Here is a 25206-nt window from a genome sequence, read left to right as displayed (position 1 = left end):
TATTATTTTTTATATATAACTTTAATTATTTTTATATATAAAGTTATTTTACATATTTATATATAAGTTTGTAGCTTTCACCTGATGTCGTGTAGGTGTCACGAGTCGAAAATGAGCGTTTCCTTCAAATCTTGCTTCTTGAAATCGCTTTGCAGGCTGCCAAGGACTTTCAATTAACGCTCTTTAACGAGCAGCTAATCCTTTCACCGCGTGACAGACTAAGACTTTGGAGCATTTACTCGTATCTTTTTTTGTCGCTTATCGTCACACTTCTCGGTCAATTAGTAGCCTTTTACGTGTCGTAAGATGAAAACTTGGTTGGCCAAGAGCGACAGTCGCAAGGCGGCAGAAGCTAATCTTAAACGACGAGTCTCTTTCTTTCTTTCCGAATCTAATCACTCCAGCAATATGCTATGCAATTAGCATGTGTCTACAGAACGTTATTAGCATCAATATTTCGTTGTGAACATATATGAGTAATGTCGTTTCACTTTGTTGCGCAGTAGAAACTACAAAAACAAAACTGACGAATGAAATCATTTCTAAGGTATTTATATTATATTTCATTGTATTCAAACCATTATTGATGGTCTTTATTGTTTTTGTATTTTTTTAGCATAATTGATAACGCAAAAAGTTTACGATTATTAAAAGTCCAAAAGAAATTAAATCCTCAAATCTCTACTATTACAAATATATTTATCAGTATTTATCAGTTTAATTATATTTATCGTAATATTCTTGAGACTTCCACGGGTGCTTTCTATATAAAGATTATGCGGATTTCCTTCGTGTTCATTCCATTCTTGGAAAGTCCATATATTTATCGTATTTAATAAAAATGGCAAATACTTTGTTTTAAAATCAACTAAAATTTTTTTCTAGCCAATTAAATGCATTCTATTTTAATAAATAGAAATTGTATTTTCTTACATTATATTATACACATTTTGTTAATAAATAAAGAACTTTTTTTAATTTTTGAAAAAAAAAAGATTTTATTGAAACTTGAGTAAGAAAAATTATATAAACTTCTTCACTCTTGTCAAAAAATTTTCAAGTGGAGAAACCGCGATTTTTGCCAATGAATTTACTTAAGTTATGGATTCCTATTTTATACTGGTATACTTTTTTTGGTATCTATACGTTATCTATGTTTAACTCCTATACTATCAGATTGAAAATCAAATCGATGGCTTGATGAAGAAGATAGAATAGTGCGCGCTCCGAAATTTCGACATCCACGCTTCGTTCCGACGAGACACATTTGGAACAATGAAGAAAATCACGAAGCGCGCGCGCGACATGTGATACAAAAACGAATGGCGTTCCCGTAACGAAATGCTGTCTAAGTAATTGCAACATGTTTTACTGTGCTTGTCACAGTTTCACGTGCTCGCTTTCGCTAACAGCAGCAACAGCAATACTGCCGAGTAACATAGCGGAGAAGGTAATAATCGTTTGTGCCACGTAAAGCTATGTTACATCACACGACCGAGTCCTCTGTAGCGACGACAATCCGACGATGATCACGTCGGTGATCTTTGCAGCTGACGAAGTCGAAATGTCAAGTTGAATTGTGTGCGATGTCGACTTGGTTCCACATAACAACAGAAATAAATATTAGCTTCTCTGTATATTGTACGATTAAAAACGAAAATTGTAAGTCGAGATGTGCGTCGCGTCAACATCTTTCTCCGTATTCAACGTTACACGTATTTCTGTTTGTCATACGACGAGTGATTAATAACAGAGTCAAGAAAATATATTGCTACATATTTCTATTTTAATCTTTGGCCTTGTATTATAAAATCTTGTACCTTTCATCAGCAATCTTGAGCTTCAATATACAGATTTTTATGTTGTTCCGGACTGTATAAAAATCGGAAAAAAATCTTGTGAAAACTTTTATAACGAATTTTTAGTATCTTAGAAATCGGCATGATAGTTAAAACGTTAAAAGTTAAAAAAAAAGTTAAAAAGTTAATAACTTTTAACTTAACTTAGTTAATTTTAAATGCATTAAATTTTAACTTAACTTAAGTTATTTTTAAATGTTAATTTTTTAATTTTTTTTTTAAGTTAAAAAATTTTTTTATCTCTTTTAAATTCTAAGATTTCTTAGAAAAATAATAAGATATAATAAGACTAAGGGCATAGAGGCAAGACATATATATTCGTAATCTGTTCATATTTTAAGTCTATTTTAAGTAATTTCTTAAGATACTAATACAGCCTTCTGATTAGTTTATGCGATTATGCCTTATGCCATAAGTCTTAGATTCTCCGAATCTACAATGGATGTTTTAAGCCTTAAGTCATAAAAAATTGACCAATTACAGTCAAATATTTTTCTCGCATTTGATTATAATTGGTCAATTTCTTATAGCGTAAGGCTTCTTATATCTTCTCTATGTGCTGACTGTTTTTTTAAAGTTATATAACTTATTTAGTTATGTGTTATATATATCACATATGAAAAAAAATTAAAAATTTAATTTTAATTTACTTAATAATCTATATTATAGTTATTTAATCTCATTTTAAGAAAAATTAGGACATTATGATCTAAAAAATAATTTTTTTCAAAATTAACTTTTTTTTTAACTTAAGTTAATTCAATATTGACTTAACTTAACTGCTAAGTTAATTTTTTATTCTTTCAACTTTTAACTTAACTTTATTAATTTTTTATAAAGCCATTAATTTTAACTTTATTCAATTAAAAAAAAACATTAACTTATCCAACCATGGAAATCGGATTGTATTTTACTTATTTCTTATAAAAACTACTAGAATTCACAATCAGTACACAGAATGGTTTTGCTAAAATTTTTTCTCTATAGAGGATACACCTTAAAAATTTAATCTAGTCGGTGGTGGATAAGAATATTGTTCGCTCGTTCGACTCGTGTAACAGCAATTCTTTTGCGTTCGCGGCATCCACCTGGGCACTCTAAAGTCATAAAGTCGAGTTTGGAGTTCGCTGGATTTACGGGGTAGTAAATCGGGCATGCCATTAAGAGCTCGATGAATCGATTTCATCGAATGCACCGCTGTACCTAATGAACAGACTGCGATATACATATACATTTAGAATCCTCTCAACCAAGCTCTCCATCATGAGCTGTATGTAGTTCCTAGTAAGAGTTCTATGAGGCCAACGAGACATTCATTGATGAATCTCTGTGAGTGGGGTCAATCGCCTCTTTTCCTTGGAAAATCCGATGAAAAGCGACGGATGTCCGATTTGCTTTAATTAGGCAATTCGCGTTTATCCATCCGCGGAATCGGAGAGAACTAGACTGATTCGTCGAATGAATTCTTGCAAATTGCCGATTATCGTCGTATTTCTGCGTAATGCGAGCCAGTCAATTAGACGAGGAATTAATTATTCATAATTTAATGAATATATGTAGTCTCCAAGGGTGATCCTTTTGGATGAATATTTTTGATAATTCAACGAAATTACATTTGGAAGATACTACAGGATGTCTTCATTCACATTTATTAGGCTATTAAGACGCGAATTAATGCGTACTTCACGCATCACGAATACAATGGCCAACGAGTTTGCTGAGAGCGAACAAGTCGTATTCCGCTTTATTACCATAACGTGAAGATAAAACGTGCATGTCGTCGCGATATATATGTTATCAACCGGCGTATTTATCAATTATTACCACACATATGCATTTACGCATGCAGCAGACACAGCGCAAATAACATCAAGTCTATTCATTCAGTTATTCATTAAGATAATTAAAGGTAATGAAAAACGATATAACTCTTTCTATATTTTATTATTTATGAAAATACATTTCCTTCTACTTCATTCCTTTCTATTTAAGATTATATCGTAACAACAATATTGTAAATAGTATACGGAAAAATTAGTCTTCTGAAGATATAGATCCGAAAATAATTTTGTTGGACTATCAAAATCATTATGTAGGACGCATAATGAAAAATGTTACAAAAAATTTTGATATTTTAACAATCATTTTAAGCGTCTTACATAGAAAGAATACATAGAAAGAATTTTGCTAAAGCATCTTAAAAATTTAGCTAGATACAAATCTGAAAACAATTTTGCTGAATCGTCAAGAAATGTAGGATGCTCAAGCAAAATGTGTCAAAACTTTTCGCGACATTGCTCAAGATCATCGTGCTTGAGCTTTATGCTTGAAAATGATGCTTGAGATTCCTACTCTCTAAAATTTTTATACTGAATCTCTTTGAAAAGTGAAATCTCGAAAATTGAAAATTAAGCCACATTCTTTCAAGACTGGTTCAATTTTCACTCTTTAGAGTGGGATCCAAAGAATTTAGAAAGTGTGTAATTATTTTGATGGTCTTATAATATTTTCAGATCTATATCTAACGTTTTTATCTAGTTAGATATTTCAGCAAAATTGTTTTTTCCATGTATTATTTTCTTCATTAAGCAATCCAATTTAGGGGAAAAAAATCTTATTGAGCAAATTGCATTGCGGAGTCTGAAAATCGAGGAATGATGACGTAAGATTTTTGGAAGGAAAAAATTAATGCGTGAAAGAAGACGAACGAACCGTCTACGAGGCTCAACGTTTTTTAACCGACGGATTTATGAGGATACGTCTCTCGCGTTCATTGAAACTTCCGGTGGCCGAGAAAAGGGGAAGGCAGGCCGCGCGTGCGAAACTGTTGCGTGCGCGTATGCGTGCCCTGGCATATTAGACACGCAATCAAGTTCGAACAAACAAGAGAGAGAAAGAAAGAAAGAAAGAGCGAGAGGAGAAGAAGCAGAGGCAGCGGAGGGCTCTCGCAGTTATCGCTCGGCGAAAGGATCGGTTTGTGCGTAATGAAAATACCGAGATACGGATATTGATCGTTCGCACACGATCGAACTCACTCGACGCGATGTATATTTTAACAATCTTATCTCGTGCGAGAAGCAAGGATTTGGAAGGTATGTTGTAATTACGGTTGTGCTCTAGTTCGGTTATTGGTTAATTGTTTCCGAGACAGAACATCGCTTAAAGTTGGGCCATCCATTCTCTTTTTTCTTTTTTACTCTCTAAATCTGAATCAGTGGATAATCACTGATATCAATACCAAGTATGCCACTGGCATCAATCAGTGAATTAAATATGAGATCTCTACGAAATATGAGAATCTAGCTATCTTTATTATATGATCTAATTAATCTTGTTTTAGTGCTTAAATTCAATGAATATGGTATTGGAAGATTGGAATTAATCATCAGTATGTCAGCAAATATATTTTAGTTATATAATGCTCAAACATTCTTCCTTTTTTTAGTTAAACTTTACTGATTATCAGTGCTAAGTATACCACTGGGTAATTAATGATTATCCACTGATTCAGATTTAGAGAGTACGTTCTCTTTTTTTTTAAACTCAGGGGGAATTTTTCAAAAGTATCCGGATAATTATGAGCGCCTAGGATTTCAGAAAATTTTCTGAGTATGTATTTTGCTTCGATTCTTCCCATGTCTCGTATTAGTTCCGATTTACTCTAAATCTGAATCAGTGAATAGTCACTAATTACCCAGTGACATATTTGGCATTGATTATCAGTGAAGTTCAATTAAAAAAGGAAGAATATTTGAATATTATATAACTAAAATACTAATATAATTTGTACGTTAATTTCAATCTTCTAATATCATATTCATTGAATTTAAACATTAAAACGAGGTTAGTTAGATCACATAATGATTAGCTAGGAATCTCATTTAATCCACTGATTACCAGTGACATACTTGGCACCGATATCACTGATTATCCACTGATTCAGATTTAAAGAGTAGTTTTACATAAGTTTTAAATTGTAAGAAATTAATCAATATGACAGTCGAATGTGAGGAGAATAATTGCCGATTGGTCGATTTCTTACAGCATAAAGTTTATTTATATTTACATCTATTCGAAACTTTGCTTTAAGTGAACTAAGTAATAAACAATTAAATATAAAATAATCATTTATTGTTTTGATTACAGTTTTATTTACGCACATTTTGCATGTGTTAAGCGTACAAGCGAAATAAATATTTGACATTTTTAGCTTGTAGATTCTAATTTTGAAAATGTTAATAATAATAGTCCCGAGTGCCGAAGTGGCGAACAGTCGGACTTGCGCTCGCGATGAAAAGCGGGTAAAGCGATCAGGTCGTCTACCTTTTTCGTAGACTTCTAATTGTCGTTTGCTCACGTACAGCCGGCTCACGAAGTGTCACACATTGTTAAGCGGATCGGCGGGCTAATTACGAATCACAGGCGCTCATTGACACGCCTAATGAGTGCGAGATGCGTGAGCGTAACTACACAAAGGTTCCCCTTTCCCGGCCCCCTGCCTTCTTCCTGGCATTGCACTGATTGAATATCTCTCGCCCGACTTTTCGTGCACGTGATGTCGCATTGTACACTGAAAAGGAAACACACTTGAAAGACGGAAGGCACACCGTTATCCCGCGGATGATTTTTTACGTTTTGCAGGGACAATGTATTCTTTGCCGGATAATGATGTGGAGATTTGCCCCGTTAACTCCCCGTGAAATCTCGCTTTCGCTCTTCCGATAGGCAAGACGGCCGTGTAGAATTCGATTGCATAAAATGTATGTAAAGTACCTAATTCTATGAAAAGATGTTTTATACTGTTAGATATCAAAGGAGCAGGAAGAGTAACCTAATACTTAAATAATTTTGTTATAATGTTTTAACTTATATGTATGTCAAAAATATAAATTCAATTCTGTGATTAGTTTCGAAGTAAACAACGTCCATATTAACGTAAGCTCTTAGTGTAAATAATAAATTAAATTTGAATCAAATACATTTCTTAAGTTAAATTGTTTAATTCCATTGTTTTAATTAAATTAATGATAATATTGAAGACGAGCAAGGGCGATTTATAGAAATGATTAAAAACTCAAATTATCTCAAATTAAATATAATTTAACATTGTGAATTTAATAGTGTCTTTTATCCATTTCTACCAAGATAGATTAACTTTAATCTTGGTTTAATTAAACTCTTTATTTTTTTTTTTCTAAGAATTCGAATGAAATAAAGAGTAAATTAAAATGAGATTAAAGTTAAGAAATGGATATTAATCACATTTAAAATCGGCGACACAGCCGATTAAAATCTCATATGGACGGCCGTGAGAATAGTCGCGAGTTGTGATTCTTTGTAGATAAGGTGAATAACGTCGGCTTCGATTTAATGACGCGCATCCTTCCTGCAAATCGTTTTTGCGCGGGTCGTGGCACTTAAGCGCTAACATCCGACAGAGATGCCCGCTGCGAGACGCAGGAACACCTGTTACAATTCGCAAGGGTGCATTCGATCGATATTTATGTCGAGCACACCGTACCAACTTCTAGAAATTGTGAAAGACCGCATAAGAACGGTAAAATAAATAGCTTGTTGCAGCCATTGCAGGAAGCGTGCCTATTGCAAAAAAAGAAAGATGATTGATTTGATCTATAGTCACGCTTTATTTTCGTCCGGGGGTCTTGTTCGAAGGTAATCAGGCGAAAGGTAGTATTTTTGAATTGTGTATTTTATTACGACCGAGATCTTTGCGCATCTCAGAAACTGTTGATCGATATTGTTATTAGGAAAATCTCAAACTCAAATCGATTAAAGATGAGTAGCTGATATACAAAAGACACAAAAATATCAAAAATATAAATAAATTAGCTATTGGAGAACGAATTTAGAGATTTCTAGATTTCTTAATTACTAATTTGACATTTTAAAAATGTGCTGAAACAGTACCTTATCTTATGAAAGAAAGAGAGGAAATGTGAATCTAATTGCGAAAGAAGTTATTAAATTCCCTGCTTTTGTAGAGAGAAAAGTATAAAAGAAGCTAGAATGCTTACTGTTGCAAATACAGTTATACCCAGTCATTTAATAAAAATGGCAGACACATTGATCTGAAATCAGCTAAAATCCTCTCTCCAACTATAAAACAAATCAATGCTTTTTATTTTAATAAAGAGAAATTATATTTTTCACACTATGTTGTACACATTTTGCTAAAACAATTTTATTTTTCTTAATTAAAAAAAATCTTGAATTGATTTCTTGAATGAGAAAAGTTATAAAAGTTTTTTTGCTGTCGCCACAAAAATTTTAAGATTGGAGAGAATGACTTTTGCCAATAAGTTATTTATGTCAGATATGAAGTTTCGAACGAACGACGATGCGTTCGCGAGCATCTTGTATTGAAATACGCGAGAGATCTACATTACGCATCTCGCGTTGTTAATTAAAAGCGAAGTAAGTCTAAAGGAGATACGCGGAAAGTACTCATCTATGCTTTCGCGATGAGAAAAAAATTTCGAAGCAACTCGCATCAGTCTATAAGATAAGGAAAAAGAGTGAATCGACGTGATGATTAATTATCTCGATTACATGACGAGTGCGCTCCGTTGGAATTGTCGTCGTTTATTGAACGCGTTAAATTAAGTGGCGCGAGATTGCCATCGAGCGTGTAATGGACGCCAAGATCGACGTGCGTCTCTTCGAAAAATGTATACTGTGCCATGTAGGTAGCATCCTCTCCATTATAAATCATTAACGATATCTAAAAATTAGTTAGATACAGATTTGAATATTTTATATACAAAATAATTACGTAAAACGCTCAAGTTGGTTGCTAAAAATTCATCAATCAATATCAAAATCACTTTCTACAGCATGATTCTTATATAACTATTTTAATGGCGCAATAAAATTATTTTCAAGTCTGTATCTACGAGTTATATTTTTTTTAAATACTTAGTTAAGTCGTTCTTTCCGTGTATGTACCCGTGCGTCACTTTCGCGCAAACTAAACAGGATTTGAATTGCTATTCAAATGAGGACTGATTCATTCGCGTGTTCATGTAACACGCTTTCGCACGTAACAAGATGAATAATTGAAGATCGTCAATTAAAGTTGGGTTTAAATTTGGTACGCGCAGCCGTCGAAATTTGGAGCGAGGATTTATCGGGTAGCGAACGTCTCGCGTTTGTAAAAGGATGTGGATGGAACAAAGGCACTCGACACGCTCGAGGATTCAGTTTGTGTGTTACGTTTCGTTAAATCAAGTTACGAGTCGAACGTGACTGGGATTCATCATGAGATACTTGACGTACGACGAATAATGCGATTCAAAAACGGCTCTGTAACGCCATGAGATTGCAGGTTAGTTTTTCTTTGTATCACGTTTTGTCTCTGTTTCGAAATTTCAACTAGAACGAGGCTGAAAAAGCGACATCGTTTTTTCTAATTTCTCATTTTTTATGCGTTCCATCTTTCTTATAATTTATACGCTTATTCTTATTCCACTTACTAGATCCTTTATACTTTCAAAGAGGGAATATAATTAAGATTTGTATCTGACAATTTTAAAATTAACAAAATATCCGTTTATCTATACGGAAAGTATAAAATATTTAAGTTTCGCTGAAGTGATGTAAAAATTCAGCTAGATACAAATCTGAAAATAATTTTGTTGGATCATTAAAATGATTATGTAGAATGGTTAATCGTTGAGTTAAGTGCTGCAAAAAGTTCGAACATTCAACAATTAGTGTGGGCATCCTGTATAATTATTTTGATGGTCTAAACAATATTATTTTCAAATTTGTATCTAACTAAATTAAATACTTCAGCCAAACCATATTTTCCGTGTTATATATTTTTATTAATGTCGTAATATCATCGATAGCAAATTAGCTAGTAAATTTTCATTACGTTATTACGAGATTTCGCCGTCTGGCTTCCGGATAATTAAAATGACTAATAATTTTTCTGGAAACCAGAAAATCAGAGTCATTCATGGCTCCGTCCCGTTTTTCTTTCGATATATGCACGCGCGTTGCGTAGGATTCAATCTCGAGCTCACGCTTCGAGTTCAGGAAGTGTCTCTAATAAGGAACAAAGATATTTCCATAATTAACCATTACACGCGAAGTTTGCAGCCGTTTCTCGAGCGTCGACGTTGGTTCTCGGCCTTGTGATTGGATGTGGGCGAGTCGATCGATTACTACGAAAATTATCCTCGTCACATCTTGTATGCATCGTACACTAACATGGTATTCTCCGTCTTCGATTCCGGTAATTCTCTGCCATCACGTGTAAAAATTTTGCATCGGAAAATCGTGGACGTTATTTAAATTTATCAACTTCACGTCGGGGAGAAGGAATTAAGTTATGAGGCTGGGCATGAATTGCAATTTCTTGCGCTCGTTTCAACAAAAAATAGTATCATCGATCAAATTCTGCATCACCTGCGATAAGGATAATGACACGTTACTTGAATTTATCGTTAAATTTTCAATCTTTATTAACCGCGATTCTCAACAGACGTTTATAAATCAAGTAACTGAAGGAACAATAGTCGAGATTAGATTTTAGTGCTTAATATGTTATTTATATGTAAATTTTAAATTGTATATGTAATTATTGATTTATAAATTTTAAATACATTTTTTAGTTAGATTAACTATGTGCCGCTTACTGTTGGACTTGAAATACAATCAACATAAACTGAAGTTGAAATAATAATATCATAAATGATTTAATGATATTAATAAGTATCTTAAAACACTGAATAGAACTTATTGCGAAAAATATATACTCCAGCCAGTTTAAATCTCACGACTATCCGAGGCGAGTTTTTTTTTAGAATTTTTATAATATTTATTATAATCCGTATCATTTAACGCAACGTCGCTCTCTTGTAATATAGCGATTCATTATAAAAAATTATATTAATATCAGTTATACGTGAACTTTCGATCATTCACTATCACTATCAGTTATATCTAAACTTTCGATAATTATTATCTTGCTTGTCGAGTCACGAGATACATAATAACATAAAAGTGGCATTTTCCTTAAAATAAGCTATTCGCTCATTTACGCTGTAAATCGTAATAATACTTATTATACTTATTATAATCATCACTCTGTTTGTCGATTCGCGAGACATATAAGAACATAAAAACAAAAATGATCTTTTACTTAAAGTCAGTTATTCACGGATCGATGGTTGAGTAAGTCGGCTTAGAATAATATTTATTATATTTATTACACACTTATAGAGCTACCGTGTTTCGATATTTCCAGTTCTTCAAGCTGCGTGCTATTAATATAAATTGCACAGTATTAACAATACGACAATAAACGAAAGGTCTGAATAGGACATTTACCCTCGCGACCGTCTCAGTCTCACCCTAATCCAATTTTTAACTTCTCTTTTTTATGGCTAGTACGGCCGACAACTGTTGTCACTCCCATGAGCGTAATTGTGACTCGCACTCTTTCATTAGGCCCTTCGCAAGCTGGTAACAAACATCTGCGCATAAATATTCGACTGAAACAGAGTTATCAGGTTATTCCCCAACGGCTTCCTTTCTTTCGCGCGTATCGAAAAGAGTAACCGGGCAAAACATCGTGATTACACTGGATAAAAAGATGTTATATCAACAGCATTATTTTAATTGAAAATAATTTTGTTAAAGTAACTCTATTTAAGAAACAAATACTCATGTTCTTTAATAAAAGTTTGTTTCATTAGTACTGTTGTTATAAATCAACAAAATTATTTAAATATTTAAATAATTAAATAATGCCAATTAAAATAATGCCATACATTTTTTTTCAGTGTAAATGATTCAGTGATTTATCACCGCACATGTTTTCCTTAATAAAGCATATCAATAATGGCATTCTTTAAAAATCGCGACCCGGTACTGAAGGTATAATTCTCGAGCAACCTAGGTGGTCGTAAACCAGCCACGAAGCGTTGACAATGGATCGGCAATGAGCTTCCTCTCGTCTCTTGTTCTTCTCGGAGGACTCGAGCCTCGTCCGTAGCCTCTACCCGCAGCAGCTTCGGCATTGTTCGATTGTTTTTCGAGGAAAGAGTCAGCGCGAAATGCAAGAGGAAGAAACGATGTTATGTGGGCAATGAGAGTTGCACCTAGGCCACGCGACGACCTTTCTTATCGCGGAATCGTTTACATTTCCAGGTATTATGCCTCGCGCGAGACGCCTACGCGGACTCATGTTATTATAATGTGGACGTTCGTTGCCTCTTCCACCTGATCATCGAAAAAAAAAAAAAAGAATGTCTTGTTCGTTATGTATGTCCCATCTTTGCCTTTCTCCGCCTCGTCCCTTCTGATGATTAATCATCCACCGGCGCCCCGGCAAAAATCTCTATCGCGAACAGTCGACGCGGAAGTTATTATTTTTCAGAACTCTGTTCGAAGTAGCGGTGTAACGGGCGGTCTTTTAGTAATTAAGACTTGAATTAAAATTCTGCTGAGATGTGAGATCGGTTTGAGGTCGCCGCGCGCCGGCTACAATTAAACCGCAAGTGAACTAACGATATCGCATGAGCGTATGTATGTCTCTACTTTAAAGATGATTACACGGCTTATAATTATGGGTATAATTATAAGCCGTGTAATTTACTACTATATTTATATGGTGGCGCCGAAATTCCTGAGATGTTGTATGATGTAGAAAAAGTGTCTCGGCCCGCTTGCGTGCTTCTGATATAATTGACCGAGACCACGAAAACACCTGGGGCTGCTTTGTCCATGTTAACGGCCAAGGGAGAGAGAATATGCCGGAGAGCAATCGTCATGCGACCGTCCTGAAAGGAAGCTTTACTTTCTCCATATTATCTCGCGGCAGGAAATTGGCATTGTCGCGCGGAGATTACACGAGATAAAACCTGCTCAATTCTTTTTCTTCTCGCTCGCGCCTTTCACAAGGCTGTACGCCTTGGATCGTCTTTAAGGAAATTTCGAGAAATTATAAGCGCACGTGATATATAAACGTACAGTTAAAACAGTCACGATCTACTTTGTAGCAATCTTATTTTTAACGTAACAGCCTTTCTTTCGTCAATGATATCGAATCACTTTTTATCTCTCGCCTTTTTTTTAATGTTTCAGCCACAGAATTTGGTACTTACTGGAGAATTTCCAGATTGCGACGTAAAGCTATGCGACTTTGGCATATCACGGTACATCAGTCACGGAGCAGATATACGAGAAATTTTGGGCACGCCCGATTATGTTGGTGAGTATTTAAGAAATCTTCATGTAAAAAATTGGTCAGAGTTCGTTATAAAAAATAAAATACGAAATATCCATGCAGCTCATTCTATTTTATACATATTCTATTTCATTCTATCTTAAACCATCCTGAATATGACGGATAAATCAAAAGTTGTCTAAATGATGGCCAATCTTTTTACTTGAATAACTCTACTTTTTTTATTCTATACATTTTTCACAAACGCAATTTCATTTCGTTCTACTCGAGTAATGGACTCCGAATATGTCGCTTGTCATCGCAAAACGCGACCACGATGGAACTCTTTCGTACCAGTAATAAATATCCAAGAGTTCGCACGAGAATCGCAATCGTATTTGACACCTGCGTGTTTCCTTAGCGTTTTGGACTTGTGCGTGTCACTGTGGATAACAGACCACAACCCTGATAAAGCGAGCCCGTTTTAACGTGACGCCTTATACAGAAGAATGAACGTGTGCATGCCGGTGATTTCCGGTCTCGAAAGTCGATCGGAGTGCGATGTTGGGGTCGCACCTTCGTGCGCTCCATGTTTGCGATCTGTTTGATGTTAAGAAATCGTCGTGTTCCATTAGGAAAACAGGCATGTTGCATAATTGAACGAAACAAGCTACTTCGCGCTTAATTGTAAACTAGCGAACCGCATGTATTCCGGCTCTGCACGCCTGATCGGTCAGGAGGATTCTTTTACGATCCTCGTAATCGATTACATCGCAGCATCTAACAGTCATGCTCTAAGTGGACGAAAGTGTCGAGCAATAGCTCGAGACAAGATAATCTTCCACGAAGAAGATCAAAACGTCTCCAACTGTCCCAGTTACATTCTTGACATTTACAAAATGAAATTGTCCTGAAAAAAAAAAAAAAAAAGGATTAATCATTTATCGATTTTAATATGTCACTCAGTGCTATTATTGTAAGATCGTTTAAAATGCGAAAAAGTATCAAATTGTTAAATGACTAGTCAATTTAATTCGTAATCTTATTGCGGTACAGTTTAATAGAGATTGCGTTTCAAGATCGAAAAATCATTTCGGCGCGCAGTTTAAAGGACTGTATACGTAATATATAAAAATTTATTATGAATTATGCAAGTACTTAAGATTCAGCTTAACTCGTTAAAGGCATTTATCTTTATTAATTGTGTTCTGTACGGTCGAATGAGATTTAATGTTGAAAAAAAAAGAAATTGTAGCTTCACGAAGATTTAAAGAGTAACTTCAAAATTGTGCACTGAGAGAAAAGTTTCTGACAACTATGACTATAATTGCATCAATAAAACAAAATAATGTTCTATAATCCCCATCCTTCCTGTACATTATAGTAATGATAACTGTAAAACTGGAGGTCTCAACCATAATTATGTTACCATGCAATTATAGTCACAAATACCAAAAACTCTTTTTCCAGTACATACCGAATAAAAAAAAAACAAGAGAAAACATCAGTTTTAATTGAACTGATCGTTATTTTCTCGCCGGTGAGATTTAACCGGTTAATTAGCATCAACTCTGAGATCATTCGCAGAAATTAGCGAAACCGATTCACGCAATAAAAAACAACTCATGGATCTTTGTAGCGATTAAGTTGGACGGATAATGTCGAGGGCGTGGAAAAACTGTAGCGTGATTCGGTCGGAAACGAGTCGATACAAAGTGGCCGATTCGAGCGCGCGACTATTACGCGATGAACGAGCCAACCGCGTTTCCGTATCGTAGTGATTACCTAGTTCGCGCTCGGGGCCTAATACGTCCGTAGTTACAATTATTATTATTCCGTTGAAGAACACGCGTGGCTCCATTAAGCATCAGCGCGTCGTAATAGCGGTCGCGACGACGTAATGGCAGAAAGGCCGGGGGAAAGAAGAGGCGTTATCTCCTTTTTTCGAATTTAATTATCGGGACTTACATGCGCGCGCGCGTACACACACACACACACACACACACACACACACACACATCTCGATGAGCATTAGGGTTCGATGTACCACGATCTCACCACTTTATAATAACGGCTTATTTGCCGTGTGTGTCTCAGCCCCGGAGGTTCTGAATTACGAGCCGATCAGCCTGGCGACCGACATGTGGTCCGTTGGCGTGCTGCTCTACGTGCTGCTAACGGGATGCTCGCCGTTCGGAGGAGACACCAAGCAGGAGACGTTCTGTAACATCAGCCGATGTCGCCTGGACTTCCCAGACGATCTCTTCGAGGACGTCTCCGAAGAAGCTCGTGATCTTATGCGCAAACTTATGGTTAAAGATCCGAAGTAAGTTTTAAACGTAGTAAGAATTTCTTAGCTCTAATCATAATTGAGGAGCAGATTTTCAAAATGCGTTTTGTCCAAAATTTCATTGTTTTAATTAGAGTGGCGTAGTGTTCAGTGTTGAAAGAGTATGTTGAAAAATGCTTTCTGAACATTTCAGAGTAGCTTATTATATAGGCTATATATAATAAGCTACTCTGTTCAGAAAGCATTTTTTCACCTTTAATTTATAATAAATAATAAAACATAGATATTTCGAAGTGTATTATGTTTTTTTAACTGGAAACAAACAAAATGCATTTGTTGAACATTTTTAGCATTGTTTAGCAGTTTCGTTTATATTATTGTTATTTTCTGTAAAGTGCGTAATTTTCTTGTGTACGTAGTTTTTTTCTTTCTTGTTTTCTGAACAGTACAAATTTTGACGATGAAACGCATTTGAGAGTCTGCTTCTCAATAGAGTATCGCAATTGAGAAATAATAACGTAATTATATTAGATTAATGAAATTAGAACATGTAATTTTCGTGTAAAGAATGGTTGTTGAAATATTAAAAAGTTTAGTTAGAGAAAAGAAAATTAAAAATTAAATTCTTTGAATATGCCTTTTCTCGTTTACTGCGATTTCTGCATTGATATACGAAAAGAACGGATTTGCTGAAGTATATAAAACTTTAGTTAGATACAGATCTAAAAATAGAAATTAAATTCCTCGAATCTGTCTTTTCTCGTTTACTTCGATTACCATATTAATATACAGAAAGAACGGTTTTGCTGAAGTATCTAAAAATTTAGCTAGATACCTGAAAATAATTTTGTTGAATCATCAGAATAATTATGTGCACGATTAAACTAGTTGCTGGAATGTTAAGTTAAAAATTTTGCATTATCATTAATGTTTAACTATTCTACGCAATTATTTTGATGATTCAACGAAATTTATCAATATATCTAGTTAAATTTTTAAATATTTTAGTAAAACCGTTCTTTCCATCTATCAACGCGGAAGTCGAAGTAAACAAGAAAAGATAGAAGAATTTAATTCTCGGATTCGATTAGAACAAGCTGTGAAATATGCGCGTAACGTTCGCGTGGCGACGCAAATTCACAGCGAGATTCATTGATCATCATGGCAAGCTACTCGTCATTTATCTTCATATACTCCACTTGATTCGACGGAAAGATTTCCATTCGTTGTTCCGCTGTGATCGAGACGTCGTCGCCGCAAATTATATATTGTATGTTACGCACCCACATCGTAATTCCCGCACTATATCGCTCTGTCGGTCGACGTTAGTCGCCTATCCGGTTCGTCGAGGCGCGTTACCGAAGAATCGGCGCGAGCATTCCTGGACCGGTGAAAACAATTCTTTCGCGGAAGGCTGCGGCGATTTACCGAGAATGCCCGGCGCTTATTTCGAAGCGAAAGAAGATAGCACGTGAAACACTCGCTCAAGGCGCGTCGATTACATTGTTAGTTATGTCGGTATGTCAACCGATTTCCTAGAACGAAAACAATCACGTCACGTAGACATATCGTTGCGCGACATTCCGTGCTGTAATCGAGATGATGACATCGCATGACGATAACGATTCATCAGGGATCGTTACCGCCACCGCGCCACTAAGAGTGATTTGGTATCAGTGGGTCAACGCCGTCCATTGATAGTTGCATTCGGAGGAAAATCATTTACTTGCAAGAAATTTGCAACGGTTGTGTTCTTTTCATGAGAAACGTTTCCTGTTTATCGCCTTGTGGATTGCTGTGTCCATAGAAAAGATTTCTGAATCCAATACTATTAACGGTCGTATAAATTTTTGCATAACGTATACTACATAAGAAAATCAACCAATCAAACTTGATCTTTTTCATGAGAAGAAAGGAAAGAAATATTCTGATTGGTTGATTTATGCACTATGCATTATACAAAAATCTGTGCTGCAGCCATTACTTTAGAATTTATCAAATAATATCGACTCTAAATAAAAATAGGATCAATATATAGGGACAATCATTATACAATATATTTATTGTTGAAAGAGAAATAATTTATTTTTAAATGAAAAATTCTAATTTAGAATAAATGATCCAATATTTTACATTATGGCGCCAAGATTTTATATGTTACAATATCTGGGTTAAAGACTTAAAAATTTATTCTATAAACGCGTAAGAATATATAAACTTAATATCACTCTTGTCTTCAAGACAATATATCGATCTTGTTTGTTAATTCGAGGGAGAAGAAATTATTCATTTTATTTTAATGTTAACTATTTTATTTTTATATTATTTTTATATTTTAATGTTAACTGTTATTTTTTTATATTTTAATGTTAACTTTTATTTTTATATTGCATGAGATTAAGTACTTCAAAAGAATACTTTTTGTCTCGATATTAGAAATTTTTTCTGAAAGCGTATCAATGTATTGTAAATTAATTTTAATCTCGATTTAACTGACTCTTTTTCATCTTTCTCTTCTTAGAAAAAAAAAATAAGGAGTAAAATTAAATTGAAATTAAAGTTAATTTACATTTGTAGAAATGAACGTCAGCTCCGTCGATGTCTTTTATTGTATGGATTTCTAGGAGCGAGACATATCCTGTAGCCTCGGGTTTAACTTTCATCATGTTATTGCAATGGCTTTGCCTTTCATTCAATTATACGAAACATAACACAAAAGAATAAAAATCGCAAGCGTATATTTAAATCAAACGATTAATGCGTTTCGAATTAAATTATGTACATCAATTCTCGGTTTTAATCGCGCGATGTCTTCTTCGAATCATGAAGATCCATCTCACTGTTTTCTTTTAATAATTTATGGATTAGTCGTGCACAATGGCGACATTGTGATTCCATTGAGATGTATTTATTAATTCGTTCATCCAAAGGATAAGAACTATCATCAGTCAATCATCGAACTCATCGTCAATCGCGAATACACGAGCGAGAAAAAAACGGTCGGCGCCACGTCGCTTCGCGAGGTGACTTTCTTCGAAGCGGGAAGACCGATGTCGAGGAAGGCGAGTTCCGCTGTAAAAAAGAAAGACTGAGAGACCTCGTAGGTTTCCTTATCGCGTGGACAGCTGAGAGGAAGTTGCTATCCGGAATTATTCGCGTCCTTCCTCTCGAGCAAACATAGGGGGTCTTATCGCGCGGAACCCGCATGACTTATCGTCATGTCCTACGAAGTTGAATAGCAGTCTTCATCGCTGATCTGCAAATTACCATATTTCGTCTTGAAGAGGCTTCGAATACACGTCGCTGAAAGAAAACTTTCGCAGTTGATTTTATGTTTGTTTATGCGTCAAGTCATTTGCAATGCGTTAAAATTAATATATCTTAATCTCTTGCATTTAAATGCATTTTATGCATTTAAATTATGCAAATGATTGCAAAATTAATTCGTTACGTTAATGATTAATAAGCGTGATCTGCACAATAAAAACATTTTGTACTTGTGTCGAAACCGGTTCTTGTTAAAATTTTTGTGTTGAATTTTTAACATATCTGAGTGTTAATTTAACATAATGTGACTGTTATTTGAATATTTTGTGTTAAATTGACGTTTAACATTTCGTAATGTGAAAATAACACACAACTTATGAATAATAGACATTATAAAAATGTAATTTTATAACAGGAATTCTAAGATAAACAAATAAAAATTAAGCTATGTGTTAATTTAACATATAAATATCAATTTTTGAAGAAATAATTCTTCTACAATTTTTCCAAAATATGTCAAAGCATTAAATTTTTTTGTATTAATTTTTACGTAATGTTTTGTCACATTCTAATATATTCATCTCGTATTAAATTAATACAAAAATTCAAGTGAACTGTTTGAGATATGTTAAATTTAATTCAAATTTTCCAGTTGTGTAAATCTACTCGCTGTGATCACGATATAATCGTTACATAAATTTTATAAGTTAACTAATCAATTTTGTTTGCTATTTTATAAAATTAACTAATCCATTCGGTAAAAAAATTCGTCTAATATTTCACCGTTCATTTTTACATTCGATTTGAATGTCATAATATAAATGCACGAATAACGTGGAGAAGTTATAACGCTCTTATATGAATACTTTTTATTCGGGCCTTTTTGATGGTCCCAGAATTAAGAGGGGTTGTCTCCTAAAGCACTTTAGTATCTCCTCCATGGACCGGCATTCCACGGCGTTTACGTGTTACACAATTCTTTGCTCCGTTATTGAAGATATCCTGCGCCGTTCTGTATGCCGGAAGTTGACCGATACGTTAGCTAACATAATGGTTTTTGCGCAGACGCGATACGCGGATGGCATAGCAACATGAAACAGCCACGTGAAAACGTCCCGGCGGGACCGCCACGATGATGGCCACCGTCGATAAATGCTCCGGTCCGCCTAGTGGAGGTCGTTTATGCGACGGGTCTCTTAACCCTTTGACTCTGTCGCTCCTCGAGTTAACGAGGACGACGAGAACATAGGTTCGCGGAATGAGCCTGTTGTTCGGATATATTTGTTTAAAAGCACCGCGTGTACTAAAGTAACCAACATAATCGCGTCACGTCTCTTATCTTCAGCATTCTAACGGAAAATCATTAGAAATACGACATCGAATTGAAAGCTTAGCCCTTTAATGTTTCTGAGATACTCTGTCTTTTCGCAAAAAATATTGTATAAAAATAAGTATAACAAAGTGTTTAATTCTTGGATAAATCTAGCATTTTCAAGAGTTTTTTTATCAGGCATTTTATCAGGAACTTCTGAAATTTTATCGGTACTCAGAGAAATTTTTGAAATTTTATTTTTATATTTAATTCTGTCTTTTTCTTAAAATATTCTATCTTTTCTTGATGATATAAAATGTTGACTGAATCAGCATTCAATATGACATACAATACATTTGGATAATATTCATGTACATTTCGTACATTTTACCAAAGTGATAATATACAAAGTGAAAGAAAATTAGTGTATGTCATAATGAAAGTAGTACTGTAAGGTTAATTCTAAAAAAAAAAAAATCTTGAAAAATTCGCGGAAATATTGGAAACAGTTCTCTTCAAGCAAGCGATTCTTGTCTTGTTCACAGTGAACGTTTGACGGTGACTGAGTGTCTCCAGCATCCCTGGTTCAGCATGTTCGAGCAGCCGTTGGCACCCTTGATGACGTGCCCCTCGTCGGATGACAGTCCCGCTGCTGTTCTCGACTCCTCGTCGACGCCCCCGCAAGAGGACAGCCCCTCGTCAGAGCTGCCGATCACTAATCAAGGTCAGGTCTCGTCTACGCCGAAAAACGACGGCGAGAAGCAGCAACGATCATCTACGACCGGTTTGTGTCACAGTGCGGAAATTTCCAAGTCACCGGCGGGCACTCGCGCTGTCTCCTCGCACACGGAGAACCTCTACTCGGCTTCGAGATCGTTGCCCAAACCCATCAGATTCGGGCTGAGCCCAGACCGTAGGGATACTTTCAAGAGGAACATGGACTCGCTGGCGCGAAAGTTCTCCGGCAATGTCCTACCGGAAATCGTTATTATCGAGTCATCATCGTCAAATACCAATGGTAGTACTCAGCAACGTCGCGCTACTGCCACCCATACGATGCCAGCTGGTGGTGGCGAGGTGTTCAAGTGCACACCCGTGTTCATCCTCGGCGAGACCGAGCAACAGTGCAGTGATAGCGGCAGCGATACCGTATCCGAGATCTCAACCGACAGCTCGAGCGATCGCAGTAGCATCTATTCGGACGACTCCCTCGATTTTATTCTATACGGTAAGAGTCAAGGTAGAGCGAGTTTCCCATTCACCGCCGCTGACGCGACCGCCGATAGGTGGGAACAGAGGCATCATCATCATCATCATCGTGCCACCAGAGTTTGGCCACGCGAATGCAGTGGCGTCGTCAGTAAGGCGCTCAGCCGCTTCACGTCGGAGACGACCTCGTCTGGTGTGAAAATAGCGAAAATCCCAATGACGACGCCGCCGACGATGACGGCGTTGCGTGGCAGCAGTGGCAACAAGGCCGGTCTGGAGGCGCTCCGCGAACGGGGTGGCAACTTGGTAGTTATTAGGGAACCCGTACGTGCTGGCAGGTACACCAGGTATAGCGAAGTACAATGCGAGTCAGTGCAGGCGCGGATTCGGCGGTTCCAGGTGCACGAGGCCTCGTAAGACTGTGCCGTCCAGCTGTGCGTCGACAGCTGTGTGTCGGTGTTGAATTATATTCTTGCGCAGGTGGACGGACATCTCTGGCAGCCTCTTCGAGGAGTTGCCGAGGGATTGGAAGTTCGAGAGTTTGAGGCGATTGTATATATCGCGTAATATATCAGTGACGCGTGTATAGTGACGCGAAGAGTAAAAGGGAGGTTTTGAGCAACGAGGCGTACCCGAGGGATGTGCGAACAAAGGATAAGGTGGGACCGAGACGGGCGAAGTTCCTTGAGATTTGCGAAGGCTGTGACGTCAGAGAAGGTTCTTAGAAAGGTTCAGGATTGCGCATCTTTCTATAAGGACTATGAGCTTTGTGAAAAATATATTCGAATTCACGGATCCTTTGATTCTAGAACGATAAAGAACAGCATTGACGTTATGCGATAATTAAAAGTATGTAAAAGAAAGGGATTATTTCTGAATTTATTTTTCATGAAGCACATAATGCTGTGATAGCGTTAGGGGAACGTGAAAAGATAGCAAAATGAAAAATGCAGTATGTTCTTACATTACTTTTGCCGAAATTCGGTAAAGGCGACGTGCCGTTAACACGATCGGAAGATTTTGCGATGCAGCATCCTGTAATTCGCGATGTATGTAATATTATTAAGCAGTATTTCGTAGTGAGAACAAAAAGTTACGTGTACCACACCAAGCCTGATCTCCAGAATCCTTGAACAGCCTCTCGAATAGCTCCTGTCCCGACTTTCGCTGGACTTCTCGGGAAGCCGAGACCGATTGTAAAGAGTGTGCGTACGGCTACGCGAGTCGTACAATGTAGCCACATACGAAACGTGTCGCACGTGGAATCCTACGTGTACAATGCCTTCCTACATACGCGTGCCTTTGCTAAGGTACCGACGAGAGATCGTAGCTTGTATTATATCAAAGCGAATAAATGGCTGTTGTAAATACTGTAAGAGAGCATGTGAATGCGTATACGAATGTATGCGTGCGTGCGTGCATGTATGCATTGACTCTTCATGGAAGCGATCGGCTTCGAAGAGGGTGGTGTCTTGATGTACATATTCGAGTAATCAGAGAATGTATGAGCGATAAAACAAATCGCGAATATTCGTAGCTTGCAAAAAGATGCTTGCGGTTGCAGTTGCGATGCTGATCACATAAGATAGTCTCGCACCGAGATAGCGACGGCAGAGATCCGAAGGAAAAGTCGTACAAAGTCATCGCGACACCCAACGTTAGATTTCAGCTATGAGTGGAACGCATTCCGCCATATGAAGTCGATTCATCGAGACTCGATGATTTTTCATCAATCCAGACGGATATCGTCGTCATTACCCGACGAAGCGTTTGAAATCAAGAATATTAGAGCGAAGATGGCTCTTCCTAGACTGCCGTTATCGATAGACTGATCAACCGGCCTTTTGAGCTTAAGAAAACTCGAACTGCATTGCGTGCGCGTGCACTGAGACGCGGCGTGTTACATATTTATCCGAAATGTCATTGTAATTCCGAGAGGTCTACTTTTAAAGTATGATTTTTAAAAGCAGGCACTTTCGTGTATTAATGTATGCCTTCGAACAAGCGACATAGTGATCATCTCATCTTTGTTTAACATTGGCAAACAACAAGGATATGATGATTCATTGTGTCACACCGTGTCATATGTGTTACTTGTTGGAAGGCACACAATAATAGATTGATAAAAGTTGCGTTTGTTTCGAAAATGTCGGTAGTTCGAGCAGTCGAGTAAATTAATCACGGGAAAAATCCTGTAATCGCCAGCAATACTCGGTGCATCGCACGCGATTGCGACGGAACAAATCGCCATATCAATCGGTTGTTGAATATAACAATCACCAACGACAATCCAGATAAATACATTTCGGTGCCTTCCTTAAAGAAAATTACGATGCGTGTTCGTTAATATGACGCACGTCGCCAGTGCCTACGTTTACTTGTCCGATACGAGCGACAAGACTTTTCGAGTCACGAGACAATGATGCACAGCAGAGAATGTATGTCTGAAGTGTGAAGAGTGCCTTAATTGCGCCGAGAAATCAAAATTGAAACCCTAGACGAGCTTTCTAGGCGTCTCTAATTCTGGTTAGCTCGAGAATAATACGGCCTTGATGGAGGAAATTAACACGGAGTCGAGTCCTTCAGACGTCAGTAAATTCGAAAACTCTCGAACCACCGAAAACTCTCAATTCTCATAACACATTACAAAGATGGGACCATTTTTCTATGGGTGGTATATATCACGTATATATACGTTTTCCCTATTGTTAAATATTTTCTCAATCGTGTTATTAAATATACTTTATGAATCTGCATCCTTTTCTTTTTTGTTACTTAAAAATTGTTAATCACAATTGTTTGTCACGCGCGGAAGGATAAAGAAAGAGAGAATCAAGACGATCAACCTCGTCTACTCTCCGAATTCTCGTGGACGCGTAAATCATAATTGTACATACAAACATATTTATCCACAGATATATCATCGCGCATAAATTGAAACGCATGCTCGCTCGCTCGCTCGCGTAGCGCAACGAATGCTAGTCATAAACACGTTCCGTCCTCTTTCTCACGCTCGCTTCCCCTTTTTTCGCGCCTCTAATTTTCGTTCATTTCGCCGCAGACACAGGCGAATCGTTGGCGAGACGCTAACGAGCGACCTGTGTCTTCGTTGAGCGAGACGAGAAAGAAGAGCGGACGAGAGAGCGCTGCAAAAATGACGGACTTGGTTGGCGAGCCTCGGCTTCGAGCAGCATGAGAGGCTCGTTCAACCGTGAATTTGTATCATCTCTTTGTACACAAATCCACGGGATATTCGAGGTCCTGGTATTTGCCAATAAATATATAACTGATATGTTTTTTAATGCAACGAAATTTTTAGCAATACTCCCGAATTTCTTTCCGTATTGCAAATAGAATCGATGTGATACGGTTTTTGGTGGTTTTCTTCGAAATTAAAGAATACACTTTTGATACGTTGACTATTTCGAGAACTTGTACCGTTTAGACTATGAAAATGTAAAATTTTCGCCGAATCTTAATTCACCGGAGAGATGTGAAAGTAACACCCTTGGAGTATAACTCGTGATGTCTTCTCCTCGACGGCTGCTTCAATCATCGCGCGTGGAATTGAATCGAGGCGAAATCATGGAATTGAGGGAAACACTTTTGATCTCGTGGACCTAGGCGACTGGTTTTCAGCCTCTCCGACTATGGTGATCTGGCTATCGGTGCGAAAACCATCGGATGTTCGTTAACGGCGAACATCGGATACATAAAATATAATGCATTGAACGCGCAGGCGAACAGGCCGCGTACACGCACAATTTTAACGCGTGCATTTCCTCTCGAGACGCATATATGCGCGCGTATGTGTGTCGGGGAATGTGGTTCAAAATGCGTCTCCGAGAATCAAAGAGCGGAATAAAATGTGTAAAATATAATTTTGCTACTACGGGCGAGGGCGGTGCGACCCCGGGAAGGGTCGACTTAGCTTCTGTCGCGGTGAATTCGCGGTTATTTATTTTCTTCTTTGTGATATGTCATTAGTCAGAATTAATCAGTTTTCGCTTCATTTCTTCGCGTTAATTAAAATCCGCGGAAGAAAGCGTCGGCTCTTGCCTTCCGTGCGACT

General features: G+C 36.9%; 1 protein-coding gene across 1 annotated transcript in view; it reads left to right on the top strand.

The window, feature by feature from the left end:
• LOC108684683 (serine/threonine-protein kinase 17B-like) overlaps positions 1–25200 on the top strand; it is a 121457-nt gene extending 96257 nt beyond the window's left edge. The window contains exons 4-6 of the mRNA XM_018189136.1: positions 12975–13101; positions 15154–15382; positions 20471–25200. Coding sequence (XP_018044625.1) covers positions 12975–13101; positions 15154–15382; positions 20471–21551 — 1437 coding nt within the window. The 3' untranslated portion in view covers positions 21552–25200. The remainder of the gene's footprint in view (positions 1–12974; positions 13102–15153; positions 15383–20470) is intronic.
• The last annotated feature ends 6 nt before the right edge of the window (positions 25201–25206 follow it).

Source organism: Atta colombica, unplaced genomic scaffold (assembly GCF_001594045.1).
Source record: "Atta colombica isolate Treedump-2 unplaced genomic scaffold, Acol1.0 scaffold137, whole genome shotgun sequence".
In the NCBI taxonomy this organism is placed as follows: Eukaryota; Metazoa; Arthropoda; class Insecta; order Hymenoptera; family Formicidae; genus Atta; species Atta colombica.
Note: the sequence above shows the minus strand (reverse complement) of the source record. Positions and strands in the feature narration are given on the sequence as shown.